This window comes from Rhinoraja longicauda, chromosome 1 (genome assembly GCF_053455715.1).
Source record: "Rhinoraja longicauda isolate Sanriku21f chromosome 1, sRhiLon1.1, whole genome shotgun sequence".
NCBI classification, from domain to species: Eukaryota; Metazoa; Chordata; class Chondrichthyes; order Rajiformes; family Arhynchobatidae; genus Rhinoraja; species Rhinoraja longicauda.
In genome coordinates this window covers 96,506,092-96,524,996 of record NC_135953.1, presented here as the reverse complement: position 1 = coordinate 96,524,996, position 18,905 = coordinate 96,506,092, and the positions used below count along the sequence as shown (strand labels likewise).

Here is an 18,905-nt window from a genome sequence, read left to right as displayed (position 1 = left end):
AAAGGAAATAAGTTTTAGTGTGAGATAAAGTCCAGTAAAGGCCAATGACAGATAGCCCAAGGTCTCCAAAAGAGGTAGATGGTAGTCAGGACTGAATAGGAAGATTTCCACAATGCATCTATGGAAATTAATGAGTCATTGGAGACATGTCAAACTTCTTTATGTTTTCTGAGGATGTTGGTGTGCTCTCTAAGCCAAAGTATCACTGTGGTTGGACCAGGTCAAATAGTTGGTGATGTTTCCATCCATCTTTCCCTCTCAACCCCATTCTCCTGCCTTCGCCCCATAACCCCTGACACCCATACTAATCAAGAATCTGGCAATCTCCACCTTAACCTATTAACTTGGCCTCCCTAGGCGTTTTGGCAACAAATTCCACAGATTACCACTCACTGACTAAAGAAATTCCCTCTCATTTTCTTTCTAAAGGTATGTCCTTTTATTCTGAGGCTGTGCCCTCTGGTCCTAGACTCTCCCACTAGTGGAAACATCCTCTCTACATTCGCTCTATCCAGGCCTTTCGCTATTCGGGAGGTTTCAATGAGGTCCCCCCTCATCCTTCTAAACTCGAGTGAATACAGACCCTGTGCAAACGCTCATCATATGTTAACGCAATCATTCCTGGGATCTTTCTTGTAAACCTCCTCTGGACCCTCGAATGCCAGCACATCCATCCTCACATATGTGGCCCAAAACTGCTCACAATACTCATGACATAAAACCTCAGCATTATTTCCCCATTTTTGTACTCTAGCCCTCTTGAAATAAATGCTTGCATTGTATTCGCCTACCTCACTACTGATTCGACTTGCAAATTAACTTTTTGGGAATCCTACACCAGTACTTCCAGGTCCCTTTGCACCTCTGATTTGTAATTTCTCTGCTTATTTAAAAAATAGTCTATGCCTTTATTTCTACTACATGACTCCACACTTTGCTAGGCTATATTCCATCTGCTACTTTTCAGCCCACTCTCCCAACTTGTCCAATAGATTGGGTAGACACATAGAGTCTCTTGCCCAGAATAGAGGAATCGAGGACCAGAGGACATACATTTTAGGTGAGGGGAGGAATGATTTAATAGGAACGTGAGGGGTAGTTTTTTCACGCAAAGGGTGGTGGGTGAATGATGAAGGTAGTTGAAGGCAGATACTATCACATTGTTCAAGAAACATTTAGACCGGTACGTGGATAGGATAGGTTTAGAGGGATATGGGCCAAATGCAGGCAGGTGGGACGAGTGTAGATGGGACATGTTGGCCAGTGTGGGCAGGTTGGGCCGAAGGGCCTGTTTCCACGCTGTATGACTCAATGATCAGTGACACCAAGACAAGTGAAGAGTGCTGATGAACGGGTTACATTGTTCACTTTTAAACACACAGGAGCCAGAAGTCAAAGATGTATATCGCCTGCTGGGCATTATCTGCTGGCTAGCCTTGTACAATGGTTATGTGGCGGACTTCCACTTCCCATTGGCCCTCTACAAGAAGCTGCTAAATGAGCAACCAACTCTCGATGACCTGAAGGAGCTCTCCCCAACAATCGGCCGGTAAGTCATGCTCATAGGTTCATAAGTCAGAGGAGCAGAATTAGCCCATTCGTCCTTTCAAGATTCAAGATTCAAGATTGCTTTATTTGTCATCCAATATTGGACGAAATTCAGTCACCCACAGTCCAACAATAAAAGCATTAAATAGGCATTAAAATTACACAACCCCAAAAACACACTAAAAAAGAAACATCCATCAGAAACATCCATCACAGTGAGTCTCCTCCAGTCCTCTCCTCACTGTGATGGAAGGCCACAATGTCTTTCCCTTCTCCTGCCGTCTTCTCCCGCAGTCAGGTTGTTGTGGTTGCAGGCCGCGCCGGACGGTCCGCAGCGGGCCGAGCCTAAGGCGAGTCGCAGCCGCTCCCGCAGCCTCCGAAGACGGCCGGCTCCGCCGATGATAAGTCCAATCCGGGGCGGGCGAACACGCTGCCGCTGTTGCTGCACGTCGGGGCGGTCGTGGCTCCCGACATTGAAGCCCCCGCCCAGCAGAGAAATATCCCGCGGCATATCTTAGGCCGCGCCGGACGGTGAAATGTCCGCGACCCAAGCCCCGCGATCCGGGGCGGGCGAACACGCTGCCGCTGCCGGAGCTCCCGATGTCGGCATCCACGCAGCCCGAGACTAAGGCGAGTCGCAGCCGCTCCCGCAGCCTCCGAGGACGGCCGGCTCCGGTGATGGTAAGTCCGGTCCGCGGGCTCTGCGAACCAGAGCCCTGGAGGCCGCCAGCTCCAGGAGTTGGGCCGATGGTAGGCCGCAGCAGGAACGGAGACACCACCCAGAAAACAAAGGTCGGGTCTCCGTTCGGAAGGGACACCTATTTACAATTTTACAGTTCCCCCCCTCCCCCCCACATACACACACAGTACACAAACACAAAAACACGACATCACAACTACAATTAAGACAAAAAAACAACAAAAACACAAAGACAAATGGACCGCAGGTAAGCCGCAGCTGCTATGGCAGCGCCGCCATTTTGGTCTACTCTGCCATTCAATAATGGCTGATCTATCTTTCCGTCTCAACCCCATTCTTCTGCTTTCTCCCCATAACCCCTGACACCCTTACTAATCAAGAACTTATCAATCTCCACCTTAAAAATATCCAATGACTTGGCCTCCACAGCCGCTGTGACAATGAATTCCACAGATTCACCACCCCTGACTAAAGAAATTCCTCCTCGTCTCCTTTCTAAAGGTTTGTCCTTTTATTCTGGGGCCAAGGCCTCTGGTCCTAGATGCTCCCACTAGTGGAAACATCTTCACCACATCTGCTCTATCCAGGCCTTTCACTATTCGGTAAGTTTTAATGAGGTCCCCCCCTCATCCTTCTAAACTCAGTCTCAGACGCTTCGTTAACTCTGGTTGAGAGCCTGGAGTTGTGCTATTAACCTTGTTTTGCTATCTGGGGACTTTCATTGGTCTCATTTGATCAATCCAACGAAGTCATCAGAGTGGAGATACAAGAAACTGGAAACAGATGCTGGAATCTTTACCAAAACACAAAGTGCTGCAGGAACCCAGTGGTTCAGGCAGCATCGGTGAAGGAAATGGATAGACGACGTTTCGGGTCGGGACCCTTTTTCAGACTGATTGGAGTAGGTGGGAGAAAGTGGTGGGAAAGGACAAAGCCTGGATACAGATGAGGGGGGTGATTTGATCGGCAGGTGGGTGGAGTAAGTGACAAAGACTGCAAGTGACAAGGAGACAAAAGAATGTCAGATAAGGAGAGAAGAGGAGGAATGAAATGTAAAGCCGGAGGGAGGGATATGGGTGGATGGCGATGGGAGGAAAAAGAGGGGGGACAAAAGGGAGAATTGGGGTCTCGGGGTTGGGAGTGTATGCAGGAGGAGAAAGGAACAGGGTGACTAGAGGTGGGAGATGGTGGAAGAAATGTGCTTCACGGGTGGGGGGCAAGGGAAAGAGAAGGTGGAAGAGTAAGAAGTGGACGGAGAGAGAGGGGATGCAAGGGTTATTTAAAGTTAGAGAAATCAATATTCATACTGCTGCAGTGTTAGCTGCCCAAGCAAAATATGAGGTGCTGCTGTTCCTCCACTCTGACAATGGAGGAGGCCCAGGACAGAAAGGTCAGCGTGGGAATGGGAGGGGGAGTTAAAGTGATTAGCAACCGGGAGATCACGTAGGCCTAGGCGGACCGAGCGGAAGTGCTCAGCGAAACGATTGCCAAGCCTCCGCTTGGTCTCACTGATATATAGAAGTCCACACTTGGAACAGCGAATACAGCAGATAAGGTTGGAGGAGGTGCAAGTGAACCTCTGTCTCACCTGAAAAGACTGCCTGGGTCCTTGGACGGAGTCGAGGGAGTAGGTGTAGGGACAGGTGTTGCATCTCCTGCGGTTGCAGGGGAACATCCTTGGGGATGGGTGGTTTGGGGGGGAACAGATGAGTGAACCAAGGAGTTGTGGGGGGAACAGTCTCGACAGAAAGCGGACAGGAGTGGAGATGGGAAGATGTGGCTAGTGGTGGGATCCCTTTGGAAGTGGCAAAAATGTCGAAGGATTTTGTGCTGTACGCGGCGGCTGATGGGGAGAAAGATGAGGACAAGGAGGATGGTTGCATCTGGAGAAAGGGGGAGCAAGATTGGAGCTGTGGGATACTGGGGAGTCCTTAGTGACAGCCTCATCTCTGATGTGTGAAAGTCCCAAAAGCCGTTGGATACACTAAAACAAGCTGCCAGTTGGTATCTGTTTTTTAACATATTCATTTTCACCACCTTTGAACTCCGCTCCGTGCGGTTTCTGAAGACAATAGCTGGTATCGAGCATTTAATGTACTCGCTGTTATTTCCATCATATCTCCAAAACGCACAGACTTGCCATGAACACATTTGTTGTCACTACCTTTGACCTCCACTGCGTGCAAAGTTCAGCTAGTATCAATTGTCATTATATTCATTGTCCTTACCATGACACATGCAGCACTCAGAAGCCACCAGCTATTTACTTCCTTATCTGTGTACCCAATTAAGCCAAGACCCAAACAGTCATGATCCATTGTCAAATTATTAAGGTATTAAGTATGCTTACCTTTGTACCTTGTTGCAAGCGGAACCAAGAAGTGGCGACTTTATACAATGTGAAAGTAAAGCACAATTCCTGTAATTAACATCAATCTACAGTACCTCACATCATAGAAACATAGAAAATAGGTGCAGGAGTAGGCCATTCGGCCCTTCGAGCCTGCACCGCCATTCAATATGATCATGGCTGATCATCCAGCTTAGTAACCTGTACCTGCCTTCTCTCCATACCCCCTGATCCCTTTAGCAAAAAGGGCCACATCTAACTCCCTCTTAAATATAGCCAATGAACTGGCCTCAACTACCTTCTGTGGCAGAGAATTCCACAGTCTCACCACTCTGTGTGAAGAAATGTTTTCTCATCTCGGTCCTAAAAGACTTCCCCCTTATCCTTAAGCTGTGACCCCTGGTTCTGGACTCCCCCAACATCGGGAACAATCTTCCCGCATCTAGCCTCTCCAACCCCTTAAGAATTGTATATGTACTTGCTCAGTTGTTATCTTTTTTTGGTGTAGAAATATCCTGCTGTGCCGACTTAACTTTGGAGTTGTGATCACAGCCTTTGACTGAGACACTTCTCCCTTTGTGCAAGTGAAACTCATTGCTGATGGTTATTCTTATAGTTCCTTGAGTGTTATTAAAGGGTCGACTTCGTCAGTTGGAAGAGTGGATTCCCCGTTTCCGGAAGAATGAGGACATCTCTGATGTCCTGGTATGGAACACCTCATCTTGGGTGCAGATGCGGCATAGATGGAGGAATTGAGAGTAGGGGATAGAGTCTTTGCAGGAGGCAGGGTGGGAAGAAGTGTAGACTAGATAGCTGTGGGAGTCAGTAGGTGTACAATAGATGTCAGTCGATAGTCTATTTCCTGTGATGGAGACAGTGAGATCAAGAAACGGAGATGGTCCAAATGAATTTGAGTGCAGGATGGAAATTAGTCATGAAGTTAATATCACTGGCTACTTATATTTTTTAAAGGGTTTGTTGACCAGGTTCATCGCGGACAACATTGAAATCGGAATTGATCTGGGATTAAATGTTCCGTGAGTCAGCATTCCAGGATTCTAAGAGGCAGGAAATTGTGCAGCGTGTTCGGACTTCAATAAACTCCTGTTTTTAAATCTGAAAGTATCATGGATCATAGGAACAGTGATGGTTCTTCACGATCCTGGTCAAAGTTTAGTTGAGTTTAGTTTAATTTAGGGATACAGTGTGGAAACCGGCCCACAGTCCCACCAAGTCAATGCCGACCATTGAACAACCCTGCACCAGCTCTATCCCACACATGAGGGACAATTTACAGAAGCCAATTAACCTACAAACCTGCACATCTTTGGTATGGGGGAAGAAACTAGAGCACCCGGAGAAAACCCACTCGGTCACAGGGAGAACGTACAAACTCTATACAGACTGCACCCGTGGTCAGGATCGAACCCGGATATCTGACGCTGTAAGGCAGCAACTCTCCTGATGTTGCTAGGTTGATGCCCTAGGTTGTTTACGCAGTCAGTGGTGGAGCAACAAAGCCAGAACCAGTGAGGCATCAGCCACTTGCAAACTCGAGTTTGCTTCAATCATGTTTCCCACAGTGGTTGGTCATTGACTTGCTTTCCTTTTTCTTGCAGAAATCTTCAGGAGCTTCTCAATTATGAGGGTGATGACTTGGAGGAGATATTCTCCATGGATTTCACAGTAGGTCATGGTTGCCTTTCTATTAACCTTGTTCTGATCTTTGTCCCTCTGCTCTGAGTGGAGCTCAGGTCCTGATACACTAGCCCCAGCTCAGTGAATTCCCCCATTTTAGGTAGCGCCCATTCCCTTTTCCCCCACTGTGCCCCACCCTGGTGCACAAACTCATATCTCCCACCATCCCACCCCCTTTTCGCTTCATTCCCCCTGTCCCCTTCCATCAATATCCCTCCCTCTGGCTTTACATTTCATTCTTCCTCTTCTCTCCTTATCTAACACCCTTTTGTATCTTTTTCATCTCCAGCCTTGGTCTACTCATTTGCCCCACCCCCCCCATCACCTGTATCCACCTATCACTTGCCAGGCTTTGTCCCATCCCCACCTCTTTTCCAGCTTTTTCTCCCTACTCCATCAGTCTGAAGAAGAGTCTCGACCCAAAACATTACCTATCCATGGCCTCCAGAGATGCTGCCTGACCCGCTGAGTTACTCCAGCACTCTGTTGGTTTTTATTTTGGTAAACTATTATCTGCAGTTTCATGTGCCTTCATTCAGTGTTCATAGATATCATAGCGGGAGTGTCATTCTGCACTAGCAGAGACATGGAAGTGTCCAATCCAGGACATATCCTTCCCATAGGCCTCATCTCCAAATACCAATATCCATCCCGCCCGAAATGCCACCTATTCATGTTCTCCAGATATGCTACCTGACCCACTGTTACTACAGCACTTTGTGTCTTTTTTTTGTAAACCAGCAGCTGCAGTTCCTCCTTGTTTCTCCAATTATTAATTTTATCCAGTTAACCAAGCCAGACCCACACCCACTGAACTGAGGATTCTGCAAGGAATATGATGCTGTTTTCATACAATCTTAGTAACTATCTGAGTAATTAAGTTGCTTGCTGTCATTTCCAAAACTCTGCGTTAAAAAAAATCTGTTGGCATCTTCTCCTGTCTCATGTTGAATTTATCTTTTAGATCGGGGTTGATGGATCAACAACTGGACATGAACTCATTCCTAATGGTAAAAACATTCCAGTGCAAAGCCACAACAGGTCAGTTCCTTCAGACTTTAGACTTTAGAGAGGTACAGCACGGAAACAGGCCCTTCGGCCCACTGAGTCCGCACCGTCCCATCAATCACCCACACTTTAGTTCTATCCTACACACTAGGGACAATTTACCAAAGCCAATTAACCTACAAACCTGTACGTCTTTGCTGGGAGGAAACCGGAGCACCTGGAGAAAACCCACATGGTTCACAGGGAGAACGTATAAACTCCGTCTGGACAGCACCCATAGTCTAGATCACACCCGGGTCTCCGGCGCTGTAAGGCAGCAACTCTACCACTGCGCCACTGTGCCACCCTAAACTTTGTGTTCTACGCAAAATTCCAGCATCTACAGTTCCAGGCTTTATGCCCCATAGGTAATTTCTCAATTTGCTCTGGTATAAAGTCATACAGCATGGAAACAAGCCTGGTTCCATTTGCTTGCTTTTGGCCCATCTTTCTTCAAACCTTTCCTATCCGTGTACCTATCGAACGGTGTTTTAAATGTTGTCATAGTACCTGCCTCAACTACCTTCCCTGGCAGCTCGTTCCATATACCCACCACCCTGGACTCTGGGCTCTTTGGGGCACTAACTATGGTATCCTGTGCAACAATTATCCCTCAATTAACATCAAGCTATTATCTCATCATTGGTGTCTTCAGCGGGAGCTTGCTGTACTCAAAATGGCTGCTGTTTGTAAAGTACCTTGGGGTGATCCTGACATTGTGAAGAGTACAGGGTGATAGTGCACCTTTCCTTCATTAGAACCTGGTGGAAGGACACTGGTGAGGACACACTTGTTTAGTTTTGGTTGCCCTGCTATAGGAAGGATGTCACAAAGCTGGAAAGAATGCAGAGAAGATATACAAGGATGTTGCCAGGAATCGAGGGCCTGAGCTTGGGAGAGATTGGGCAGGCTAGAACTTTATTCCTTGGAGCGCAGGAGGATGAGGGATGATCTTATTGAAATGTACAAAAATATGAGGGGAGTAGAAAGGGTGATTAGGGGAATCAAGAACTAGAGGGCATAGGTTTAAGGTGAGAGAGGAAAGATTTAATAGGAATGTGAGCAGCAACCTTTTCACACAGAGGGTAGTGGCTGTATGGAATGAACTGCCAGAGGAGGTAGTTGAGGCAGGTACTATAACAACATTTAAGTCACTTGGAAAGGTTTAGATAGCATTTGATAGACACTTGGACAGGTACATGGATAGATCAATATGGCAATATGCGAGCAAATGTGACTTGCTTAGATGGGGCAGCTTGGTCGCCATATTGGGCCGAAGGGTTTGTTTCCCAGTTGTATACTTCTATGACTATTATCTTGCCCTTCTCAGCCCGATAACCAGAGAAGAAATGAGAAAATAAATTTCCACGCACTCAGTTCCTGAAAACTCTGGGATAGTCCAGAAGAGTTGATTTTAGGAATGCGCTGAAATCCAATTTATTGGAGGCAATAGTAGTATTGTTGAGAGTCATATAACTATGTAGCGTGGAAACAGGCTCTTCAGCCCAACTGATCCATGCTAACAAAGTTAGTAAAAGAAAATAACTGGTACAATGATGCTGGTACAAATCGAAGGTATTTATTCACAAAATGCTGGAGTAACTCAGCAGGTCAGGCAGCATCTCAGGAGAGAAGGAATGGGTGACGTTTCGGGTCGAGACCCTTCTTCAGACTGATGTCAGGGGGGCGGGACAAAGGAAGGATATAGGTGGAGACAGGAAGATAGAGGGAGATCTGGGAAGGGGAGGGGAAGAGAAGGACAGAGAAACTATCTAAAGTTGGAGAAGTCGATGTTCATACCACTGGGCTGCAAGCTGCCCAGGCGAAATATGAGGTGCTGTTCCTCCAATTTCCGGTGGGCCTCACTATGGCACAGGAGGAGGCCCATGACAGAAAGGTCAGACTGGGAATGGGAGGGGGAGTTGAAGTGCTCGGCCACTGGGAGATCAGTTTGGCCAACGCGGACCAAGCGCAGGTGTTGAGCAACGCGATCACCGAGCCTGCGTTTGGTTTCGCCGATGTAAATAAGTTGACATCTGGAGCAGCGGATGCAATAGATGAGGTTGAACAAGGTTGATGAGTCAAATTGGACCCACTTGCCAGCATCTGACCCACATTCCTTCAATCCGTTCCATCAATATGGAGTTGAAGGGTGGAGAAGGTTTCACCTGAATTCAGTACTGATTTGTAGATCACTATCTCATGTTTATGCCCCCTAATTCTGCACTCCCCACAACAATCAGACTACTATTATCAGACAGACACAAAAGTCTGGAGTAACTCAGCAGGACAGGCAGCATCTCTGGAGAGAAGGAATGGGTGATGTTTCAGATCGAGACACAGCACAAGTTGTGAACACTGCCCAGTCCATCACCGGCTCTGACCTCCCCACCATCAAAGGGATTTATTGGAGTCGCTGCCTCAAAAAGGCAGCCAGCCTCATCAGAGACCCACACCATCCTGGCCACACACTCATTTCATTACAGCCATCAGGAAAAAGGTACAGGAGCCTGAAAACTGTAATGTCCAGGTTCAGGAACAGCTTCTTCCCTACAACCATCAGGCTATTAAACACTACAACCTCAAATAAGCTCCGAACTACAATAGACTATTATTATTATTATTACACTACTATTGTTTGTTTTTTGAGTATGTGTGTGTATGTATATACACAGTATATATGTGTATAAATATATATATGTATGTGGATATATATATATACATAGTGAGGCCCACCGGAAATTGGAGGAACAGCACCTCATATTTCGCCTGGGCAGTTTGCAGCCCGGTGGTATGAACGTCGACTTCTCCAACTTTAGATAACTCCTCTGTCCCTCCCTTCCCCTCCTCCTTCCCAGATCTCCCTCTATCTTTCTGTCTCCACCTATATCCTTCCTTTGTCCCGCCCCCCTGACATCAGTCTGAAGAAGGGTCTCGACCCGAAACGTCACCCATTCCTTCTCTCCCGAGATGCTGCCCGACCTGCTGAGTTACTCCAGCATTTTGTGAATAAATCGATTTGTACCAGCATCTGCAGTTATTTTCTTATATATATATATATATATAGATGTGTGTGTGCGTACTTGTGGGTACACACTGAAGTTTTTTCTCTCTCGTTTATTATATTGTTTACAGTGTACTATGTTTACATATTCTGTTTACGTCTTTCTGTGCTGCAGAAAGTAAGAATTTCATTGTTCTATCAGGGACACATGACAATAAAACACTCTTGACTCTTCTTCAGATCAGAAACATCACCCATTCCTTGTCTCCAGTGATGCTACCTGTCCCGCTGAGTCACTCTAGCGTTTTGTGTCTATTTTCGGTTTAAACCAGCATCTGCAGTTCCTTCCAACACATACTGTTATCAGACTACTTAACAGTCCTGCCAAAGCTAGGGTACAGCCCGATCTTCCAACCTACCTCATTGTGGACATTGCACTTTTCTCTTTAACTGTAATGCTATAAACCTGTAATGATATATTCTGCACTCTGATATCTTTCTCCTTGTTCTACTTGTTGTACGTGTGCATGGCTTGATTGTGCAGGGATGTTGTATGATTTGACTAAATAGAATATAAACAGTCTTTCTCTGTATCTCAAATATACGGGGTACAGACTGCGAAAACACATACCTCCAGATTTAGGAACAGTTTCATCCCAGCTGTTATCAGGCAACTGAACCGTCCTATCACCAGCTAGAGAGTAGTCCTGGCCTACCATCTACCATCTACCTCATTGGAGACATACAGAATATTTTCAATCAAATTTAACTGCACTAAATATTATTCTCTCTACCCTGTATCTGTACACTGTGGATGGCTTGATTGTAATCATATATGGTCTTACTGCTGACTGGATAGCACGAAACAAAAAAGCTTTTCACTGTACCTCAGTACATGTGACAATAAACTAAATAAAACTAAACTAATCTAGACAATAGTAATAGTAACAGTCCAGTCTCAAGAAAGGTCTCGACCTGAAATGTCACCTATTCCTTTCCCCCAGATGTGCTGCCTGACCGCTGAGTTACTCCAACATTTTGTGTCTATCAATAGGAAACCAACACCAATACCAACCGATACAACTTCAGCTTAATAATCTCTCTCATGGATTTTTCTCTCTCAGGAAGTTATTCGTCGACAAATATGTGGACTACGTATTTAACGAATCGGTGAAGAAACATTTCCAAGCTTTCTCTGAAGGGTTTCGATATGTTCCTTTGCCAGTTATAGATTTGTTCTTTCCTGACGAACTGATGGCTCTTCTCCAAGGAAACACGATGTACGACTGGCCTAAGCTGGAGGAGGTAAGCGATTCACTGATGTCACGTGCCGAGGCACAGTGAAATGCTTTGTTTTGCATGCAACTCTGTAAAATCATACAGCAGACCTCACCTCTTAAAAATAAGGGGCGGCCGTTTAGGACTGAGATGAGGAAAATGTTTTTCACCCAGAGAGTTGTGAATCTGTGGAATTCTCTGCCACAGAAGGTAGTGGAGGCCAATTCACTGGATGTTTTCAAGAGAGATAGATATAGTTCTTAGGGCTAACAAAATCAAGGGATATGGGGAGAAAGCAGGAATGGGGTACTGATTTTGGATGATCAGCCATGATCATATTGAATGGTGGTGCTGACTCAAAGGGTCGAATGGCCTACCCCTGCACCAATTTTCTATGTTTCTAGGTAGTACACAAGTGTCACTACGTTTCTGGCACCGACAAAGTTACAAAGGTTCACAAAACAGTCCTATCCTCTGCCTGCCGCCGCCTGTGGCTGCAGGAGGTCTCCAGCCGGGTCCCCCCTTCTTCCCATCACTCTTGGTGACCATCTGTCGGGTCACCCCTCGTGCTCGGCGCCCCCCCCACCAGGTAGCTCTTGGCATCCCTCCTCACTCTCGACAGTCCACCTCACTCTCAACGGCCCTCCTTGCTCTCGACGGTCGCCCTGTGCGATGATGGTTCTGCTCTGACCGCAACTCTCTCACAATCAGCTTCAGTGTCATTGCATCTTTCCTTAAACCTAACCACTCTGGTTTCAGATGCCTCTGAGATCTAGCTAGAATCTCAGATTCTTTCAAAGCAACATTATCAAAAAGGCAAGTTCGCAGAACTGGGGCGGCACAGTGGCGCAGAGGTAGAGTTGCTGCCTTAAAGCCCCAGAGTCCAAGGTTCGATCCTGACGATATGACTATGAGTGGTGGGTGCCTGGAACTTGCTGCCTGGGGAGGCATATGTAATAGTGGTGTTTAAAAGACTTTTAGATACCCACATGGATATGCAGCGAATAGAGGGATATGGATCATGTGCAGGCAGATAGAAGTTAGTCTTAGCATCATGTTTGACATGGACATAATGAGATCTGCAGTCTGAAGAAGGGTCCCGACCCAAAACATCACCCGCCTGTTTCCCTCCACATATGCTGCCCGACCTGCTGAGTTTCTTCAGCACTTTGTGCTTTGCTCAAGACTCCAGTATCTGCAGCTCCTCATGTTCCCGTGCTCACAACACCTGTGTGTGGGGTGGGATTTCCTGCCCTCACAATGTTTCTAGAAGGATATGGGATGACATTGAAACTTACAGTATAGTGAACGGCTTGGATAGAGTGGATGTGGAGAGGATGTTTCCACTAGTGGGAGAGTCTAGGACCAGAGGGCATAGCCTCAGAATAAAAGGACGTAGCTTTACAAAGGAGATGAGGAGAAATTTCTGTAGCCAGAGGGTGATGAATCTGGAATTCATGCCACAGACCGCTGTGGAGGCCAAGTGATTGGGTGTTTTTATTGTGGAATGATAGATTCTTGATTAATACTGCTGTCAGGGGTTATGGGGAGAAGGCAGGAGAATGGGGTTTTGAGAGGGAAAGATAGATCCGCCATGATTGAATGGTGGAGTAGACTTGATGGGGCGAATGGCCTAATTCTGCTCCTATAACTTACGAACTGTTTCTCTGCCCTCTCTGACAGAGCGCCAGATATGAAGTCGGATACACAGGAAAGGATGAAGCCATTGTTCAGTTCTGGCAGATGTTTCATGAGCTAACCCAGGAGGAGAAGAAGCATTTTCTGAGTGAGTGATCCAGCTGGTTACAGACCTTTAGTCGGGTTCTGGTGAAGCATATGAAGAGCGTTTGATGGCTCTGGGCCTGTACTAGCTGGGATTTAGAAGGATGAGGGGGGACCATCAGGGGTTAAGGGGAGAAGGCAAGTGAATGGGGTAAACCTCTTCTGCATCGTATCCAAAGCCTCCACATCCATCCTCTAATGGTTGGGGGTGTGAAGCAGAGGTAAGTTATAGGATGAGTTAAAGTTGATAAAGGGGATTGACTGTCCAACTCATTTAGTGATGAAGTTGGTCACATGCTCACCTTTCCACAATCCCATACTCCCACTGACTGGCTTCATAAGTTCCTAAATTCATAAGTCATGGGAGCAGAATTATCGAAAGATCGAGTCTACTCTGCCATTCAGTCATGGCTGATCTATCTTTCCCTCTCAACCCTATTCTCCCCATAATATTTGACACCCTAACTAATGCAGGAAAAAGGCAGGAGAATGGGGTTGAGAGGGAAATATAGATCAGCCATGATCGAATGGTGGAGTAGACTCGATGGGCCAAATGGCCTAATAATGCTCCTATAACTTATGAACTAGCTGAATAGTAAAAGGCCTGGATAGAGCGGATGTGGAGAGGATGTTTCCACTAGTGAGAGAGTCTAGAACCAGAGGCCATAGCCTCAGAATAAAAGGATGTACCTTTAGAAAGGAGCAATTTATTTAGCTAGAGGGTGGTGAATCTGTGGAATTCATTGCCACAGATGGTGGTGGAGGCCAAGTCACTGGATATTTTTAAGGATGAGATTGACAGATACTTGATTATTAAGGATGTTATGGGGAGAAGGCAGGAGAATGGGGTTGAGAGGGAAAGATAGATCAGCCATGATTGAATGGCAGAGTCGATTCGATGGGCCAAATGGCCTAATTCTGCTTCCACTAGAGGAAGGATGTGGAGTCTTTGGAGGAGGTGCAGAATAGGTTTACCACAATGCTGCTTGGTTTAGAGGGTATTGGCCACAAGGAGAGGTTGGACAAACTTGGATTTCTTAGTTTTCTCTGGAAAGTTGGAGGTTGAGGGAACACCTGATAGGTATATAATATTAGGAGAGGCATAGATAGGGTAGACAGTCAGAACCTTTTACCCCAGGATGGAAAAATCAAATACTACATAGCATGGCTTTAAGGTGAGAGAGGCAAAGTTTAAAGGAGATATGCAGAGCAGGTTTTTTACAAAGAGTGGTGGGTGCCTGGAACACATTGCCTGGGGTGGTGGAGGGAGATACAATAGTATCTGGAGGCTTTTAGATAGCCTCGTAGATATGCTGGGGCTGGAGGGATATGGATCACGTGCAGGCAGAGGAATGAATATTAACAAGGTAACATGTTGGGTTCAGACATTGTGTGCCGAAGGTCCTGTTCCTGTGCTGTAAAGTTCTCTGTTCTGTGTTCACCAACAGTAGCATGGAGCACATGGGTATTTTGCTGTGTTTCTCTAATAGTGAATAGTGTAAGAGGAGCGGCACAGTGGTGCAGCAGATAGAGCCACTGCCTCATGGCCGCACAGACCCAGGTTCGACCCTGACCTCGGGTGTTGGCTGTGTGGCGTTTCTAGGTTCTCCCTTTGATCGTGTGGGTTTTCTCCGGGTGCTCTAGATTCCTCCCACACTCCAAACATGTACAGGTTTGTAGGTTAATTGGCTTCGGTAAATTATCCGTAGTCTGTAGGATAGTGCTAGTGTACGTGGGATCAGTGGTCGGTTCGGATTCGATGGGTCGAAGGGCTCGTTTCCGAGCTGTATCTCTCAACTAAACTGAATACACCACAGTTCCAAACACCACTTCGTTATGTGGCAGATGTGCTTGTAGACACAAGGAACTACAAATGCTGGTTTACAGAGAAAGACACAAAGTGCTGGTGTAACTCAGTGGGTCAGGCACTGACACTGACACACTCTACTAGTTTAGTTTAGAGATACAGCAAGGAAACAGGCCCTTCAGCCCACAGAGTCTATGCCGACCATCGATCACCAGTTCACACTGGTTCTGTTATCCCACTTTCTCATCCACTCCCTACACACTGCGGGCAATTTACTGCGGTCTGTACAAACTCGGTACAGGCAACACCTAGGATCAAACCTAGGTCTCTGGCGCTGTAAGGCAGCAATACCACTGTGCCGCCCAAAACGTTTATTTCTAAACATGCAATTGCTGACATATTGAGGTGTTGATTTCTGTTCTGTCACTGCTCCCAGCCTTCCTCACAGGTTGTGACAAGGTTCCCATTGGAGGCATGGGCACGCTCAGGATCACCATTCGGTTGGATTTCAGGACTGATCCGGATTTGAACTTCCCGACTGCTCACACCTGCTCCCGAACGCTGGATCTTCCCAGGTACAGCAGTCCGGACATCCTGAGGGAGCGGTTCCTCCGAGCGATTGGGTGCAGTCGGGTGTTCGGGATTGTCTAGTGGCTGAAATCATTTGCTGTTCCTGAACGTGTCTCAGAGTAGAAATCATGTCGCAAATGCCCAATGGTTCAATGGTTTCTTTATAAGGACGTGTAGCAAGGTACGTTGAGAAGACAGTCTCAGCAAGACCCAGGCAGGGATGAGGAGGTGGGTACCAGGCCCTTCGGCCCACCATGTGTGTGCTGAACACAATGTCAATTTCCCAGTCACCAGTGCAAACATAGAAACATAGAAAATAGGTGCAGGAGTAGGCCATTCGGCCCTTCGAGCCTGCACCACCATTCAATATGATCATGGCTGATCATCCAACTCAGTATCCCGTACCTGCCTTCTCTCCATACCCCCTGATCCCTTTAGCCACAAGGGCCACATCTAACTCCCTCTTAAATATAGCCAATGAACTGGCCTCAACTACCTTCTGTGGCAGAGAATTCCACAGATTCACCACTTTCTGTGTGAAAAAAACTTTCTCATCTCGGTCCTAAAAGACTTCCCCCTTATCCTTAAACTGTGACCACTTGTTCTGGACTTCCCCAACATCGGGAACAATCTTCCTGCATCTAGCCTGTCCAACCCCTTAAGAATTTTGTAAGTTTCTATAAGATCCCCCCTCAATCTTCCAAATTCCAGCGAGTACAAACCGAGTCTATCCAGTCTTTCTTCATATGAAAGTCCTGCCATCCCAGGAATCAATCTGGTGTACCTTCTCTGTACTCCCTCTATGGCAAGAATGTCTTTCCTCAGATTAGGAGACCAAAGCTGTACGCAATACTCCAGGTGCGGTCTCACCAATGCCCTGTACAACTGCAGCAGAACCTCCCTGCTCCTATACTCAAATCCCCTCGCTATGAATGCCAACATACCATTAGTTTTCTTCACTGCCTGCTGCACCTGCATGCCTACTTTCAATGACTGGTGTACCACGACACCCAGGTCTCGTTGCATCTCCCCTTCTCCTAATCGGCCACCATTCAGGTAATAGTCTGCTTTCCTGTTCTTGCCACCAAAGTGGATAACCTCACATTTATCCACATTATACTGCATCTGCCATGCCTTTGCCCACTCACCTAACCTATCCAAGTCACGTTGCAGCCTCCTAGCATCCTCCTCACAGCTAACACTGCCCCCCAGCTTCGTGTCATCCGCAAACTTGGAGATGTTGCATTCAATTCCCTCGTCCAAATCATTAATATATATTGTAAATAGCTGGGGTCCCAGCACTGAGCCTTGCAGTACCCCACTAGTCACTCACTGCCTGCCATTCTGAAAAGGACCCGTTTATTCCTACTCTTTGCTTCCTGTCTGCCAGCCAGTTCTCTATCCACATCAATACTGAACCCACAAGACCATGTGCTTTAAGTTTGCATACTAATCTCTTATGTGGGACCTTGTCGAAAGCCTTCTGGAAGTCCAGATATATCACATCCACTGGTTCTCCCTTATCCACTCTACTAGTTACATCCTCGAAAAATTCTATAAAATTCGTCAGACATGATTTACCTTTCATAAATCCATGCTGACTTTGTCCAATGATTTCACCACTTTCCAAATGTGCTGCTATCCCATCTTTAATAACTGACTCTAGCATTTTCCCCACTACCGATGTTAGGCTAACTGGTCTGTAATTCCCCGTTTTCTCTCTCCCTCCCTTTTTGAAAAGTGGGGTTACATTAGCTACCCTCCAGTCCTCAGGAACTACTCCAGAATCCAAAGAGTTTTGAAAAATTATCACTAATGCATCCACTATTTCTGGGGCTACCTCCTTAAGCACTCTGGGATGCAGCCTATCTGGCCCTGGGGATTTATCGGCCTTTAATCCATTCAATTTACCTAACACCACTTCCCGACTAACCTGGATTTCACTCAGTTCCTCCCTCTCATTTGACCCCCGGTCCCCTGCTATTTCCGGCAGATTATTTATGTCTTCCATAGTGAAGACAGAACCAAAGTAGTTATTCAATTGGTCTGCCATGTCCTTGTTCCCCATGATCAATTCACCTGTTTCTGACTGCAAGGGACCTACATTTGTTTTAACTAATCTTTTTCTCTTCACATATCTATAAAAGCTTTTGCAGTCAGTTTTTATGTTCCCTGCCAGTTTTCTTTCATAATCTATTTTCCCTTTCCTAATTAAGCCCTTTGTCCTCCTCTGCTGGACTCTGAATTTCTCCCAGTCCTCTGGTAGGCTGCTTTTTCTTGCTAATTTGTACGCTTCATCTTTTGTTTTGATACTATCCCTAATCTCCCTTGTTAGCCACGGATGCACTACCTTCCCTGATTTATTCTTTTGCCAAACTGGGATGAACAATTGTTGTAGTTCATCCATGCGGTCTTTAAATGCCTTCCATTGCATATCCACCGTCAACCCTTTAAGAATCAATTGCCAGTCTATCTTGGCCAATTCACGTCTCATGCCCTCAAAGTTACCTTTCCTTAAGTTCAGAACCGTTGTTTCTGAATTAACTAAGTCACTCTCCATCCTAATGAAGAACTCAACCATATTATGGTCACTCTTGCCCAAGGGGCCACGCACATCAAGACTGCTAACTAACCCTTCCCAAAGCACGACACAGTGTGCTGGAGTAACTCAGAAGATCAGGCAACATCCGTGGCAACATGGGTAGGCGATGTTTTGGTTCAGGTAGGTTCCTGACCCGCAACGTGGCCTATCCGTGTCCTGCAGAGATGCAGCCTGACCCGCTGAGTTACACCAGCACTTTGTGTCTTGTTTGTAAAACAGCACATGGAGTTCCTCATAACGACAGGTAGCTCTGCTATCATAAGTGTTTCCAGAACACAGATTGGATGTCACACAATTGATGCATTGGGGAAAACCCCTTTTATTACTTATGCGGTGTTGGTTATAATAGCACTTCGATCAGGAACTAGAAAACCGATTCAATGTTACTTTGAAAATTGACAAGCATTATAAAAGCTGTCTTGCAAAGAAATGTACTAACAATGTGTATAAAATCATGAGAGAAAGATCGGGTGGAACGGTCTCTTTCCCAGAGTAGGGGAATCAAGAGCCAGAGGACAT

The 18,905-nt window shown here is 46.4% G+C and overlaps 1 protein-coding gene across 1 annotated transcript in view; it reads left to right on the top strand.

The window, feature by feature from the left end:
• The window catches only part of LOC144600060 (putative E3 ubiquitin-protein ligase HERC4), a 53,978-nt gene extending 37,509 nt beyond the window's left edge, over positions 1-16,469 (top strand). The window contains exons 18-23 of the mRNA XM_078411431.1: positions 1,383-1,549; positions 6,218-6,284; positions 7,261-7,337; positions 11,472-11,652; positions 13,309-13,411; positions 15,651-16,469. Of these exons, the coding sequence (XP_078267557.1) occupies positions 1,383-1,549; positions 6,218-6,284; positions 7,261-7,337; positions 11,472-11,652; positions 13,309-13,411; positions 15,651-15,865 (810 nt within the window). The 3' untranslated portion in view covers positions 15,866-16,469. The remainder of the gene's footprint in view (positions 1-1,382; positions 1,550-6,217; positions 6,285-7,260; positions 7,338-11,471; positions 11,653-13,308; positions 13,412-15,650) is intronic.
• The last annotated feature ends 2,436 nt before the right edge of the window (positions 16,470-18,905 follow it).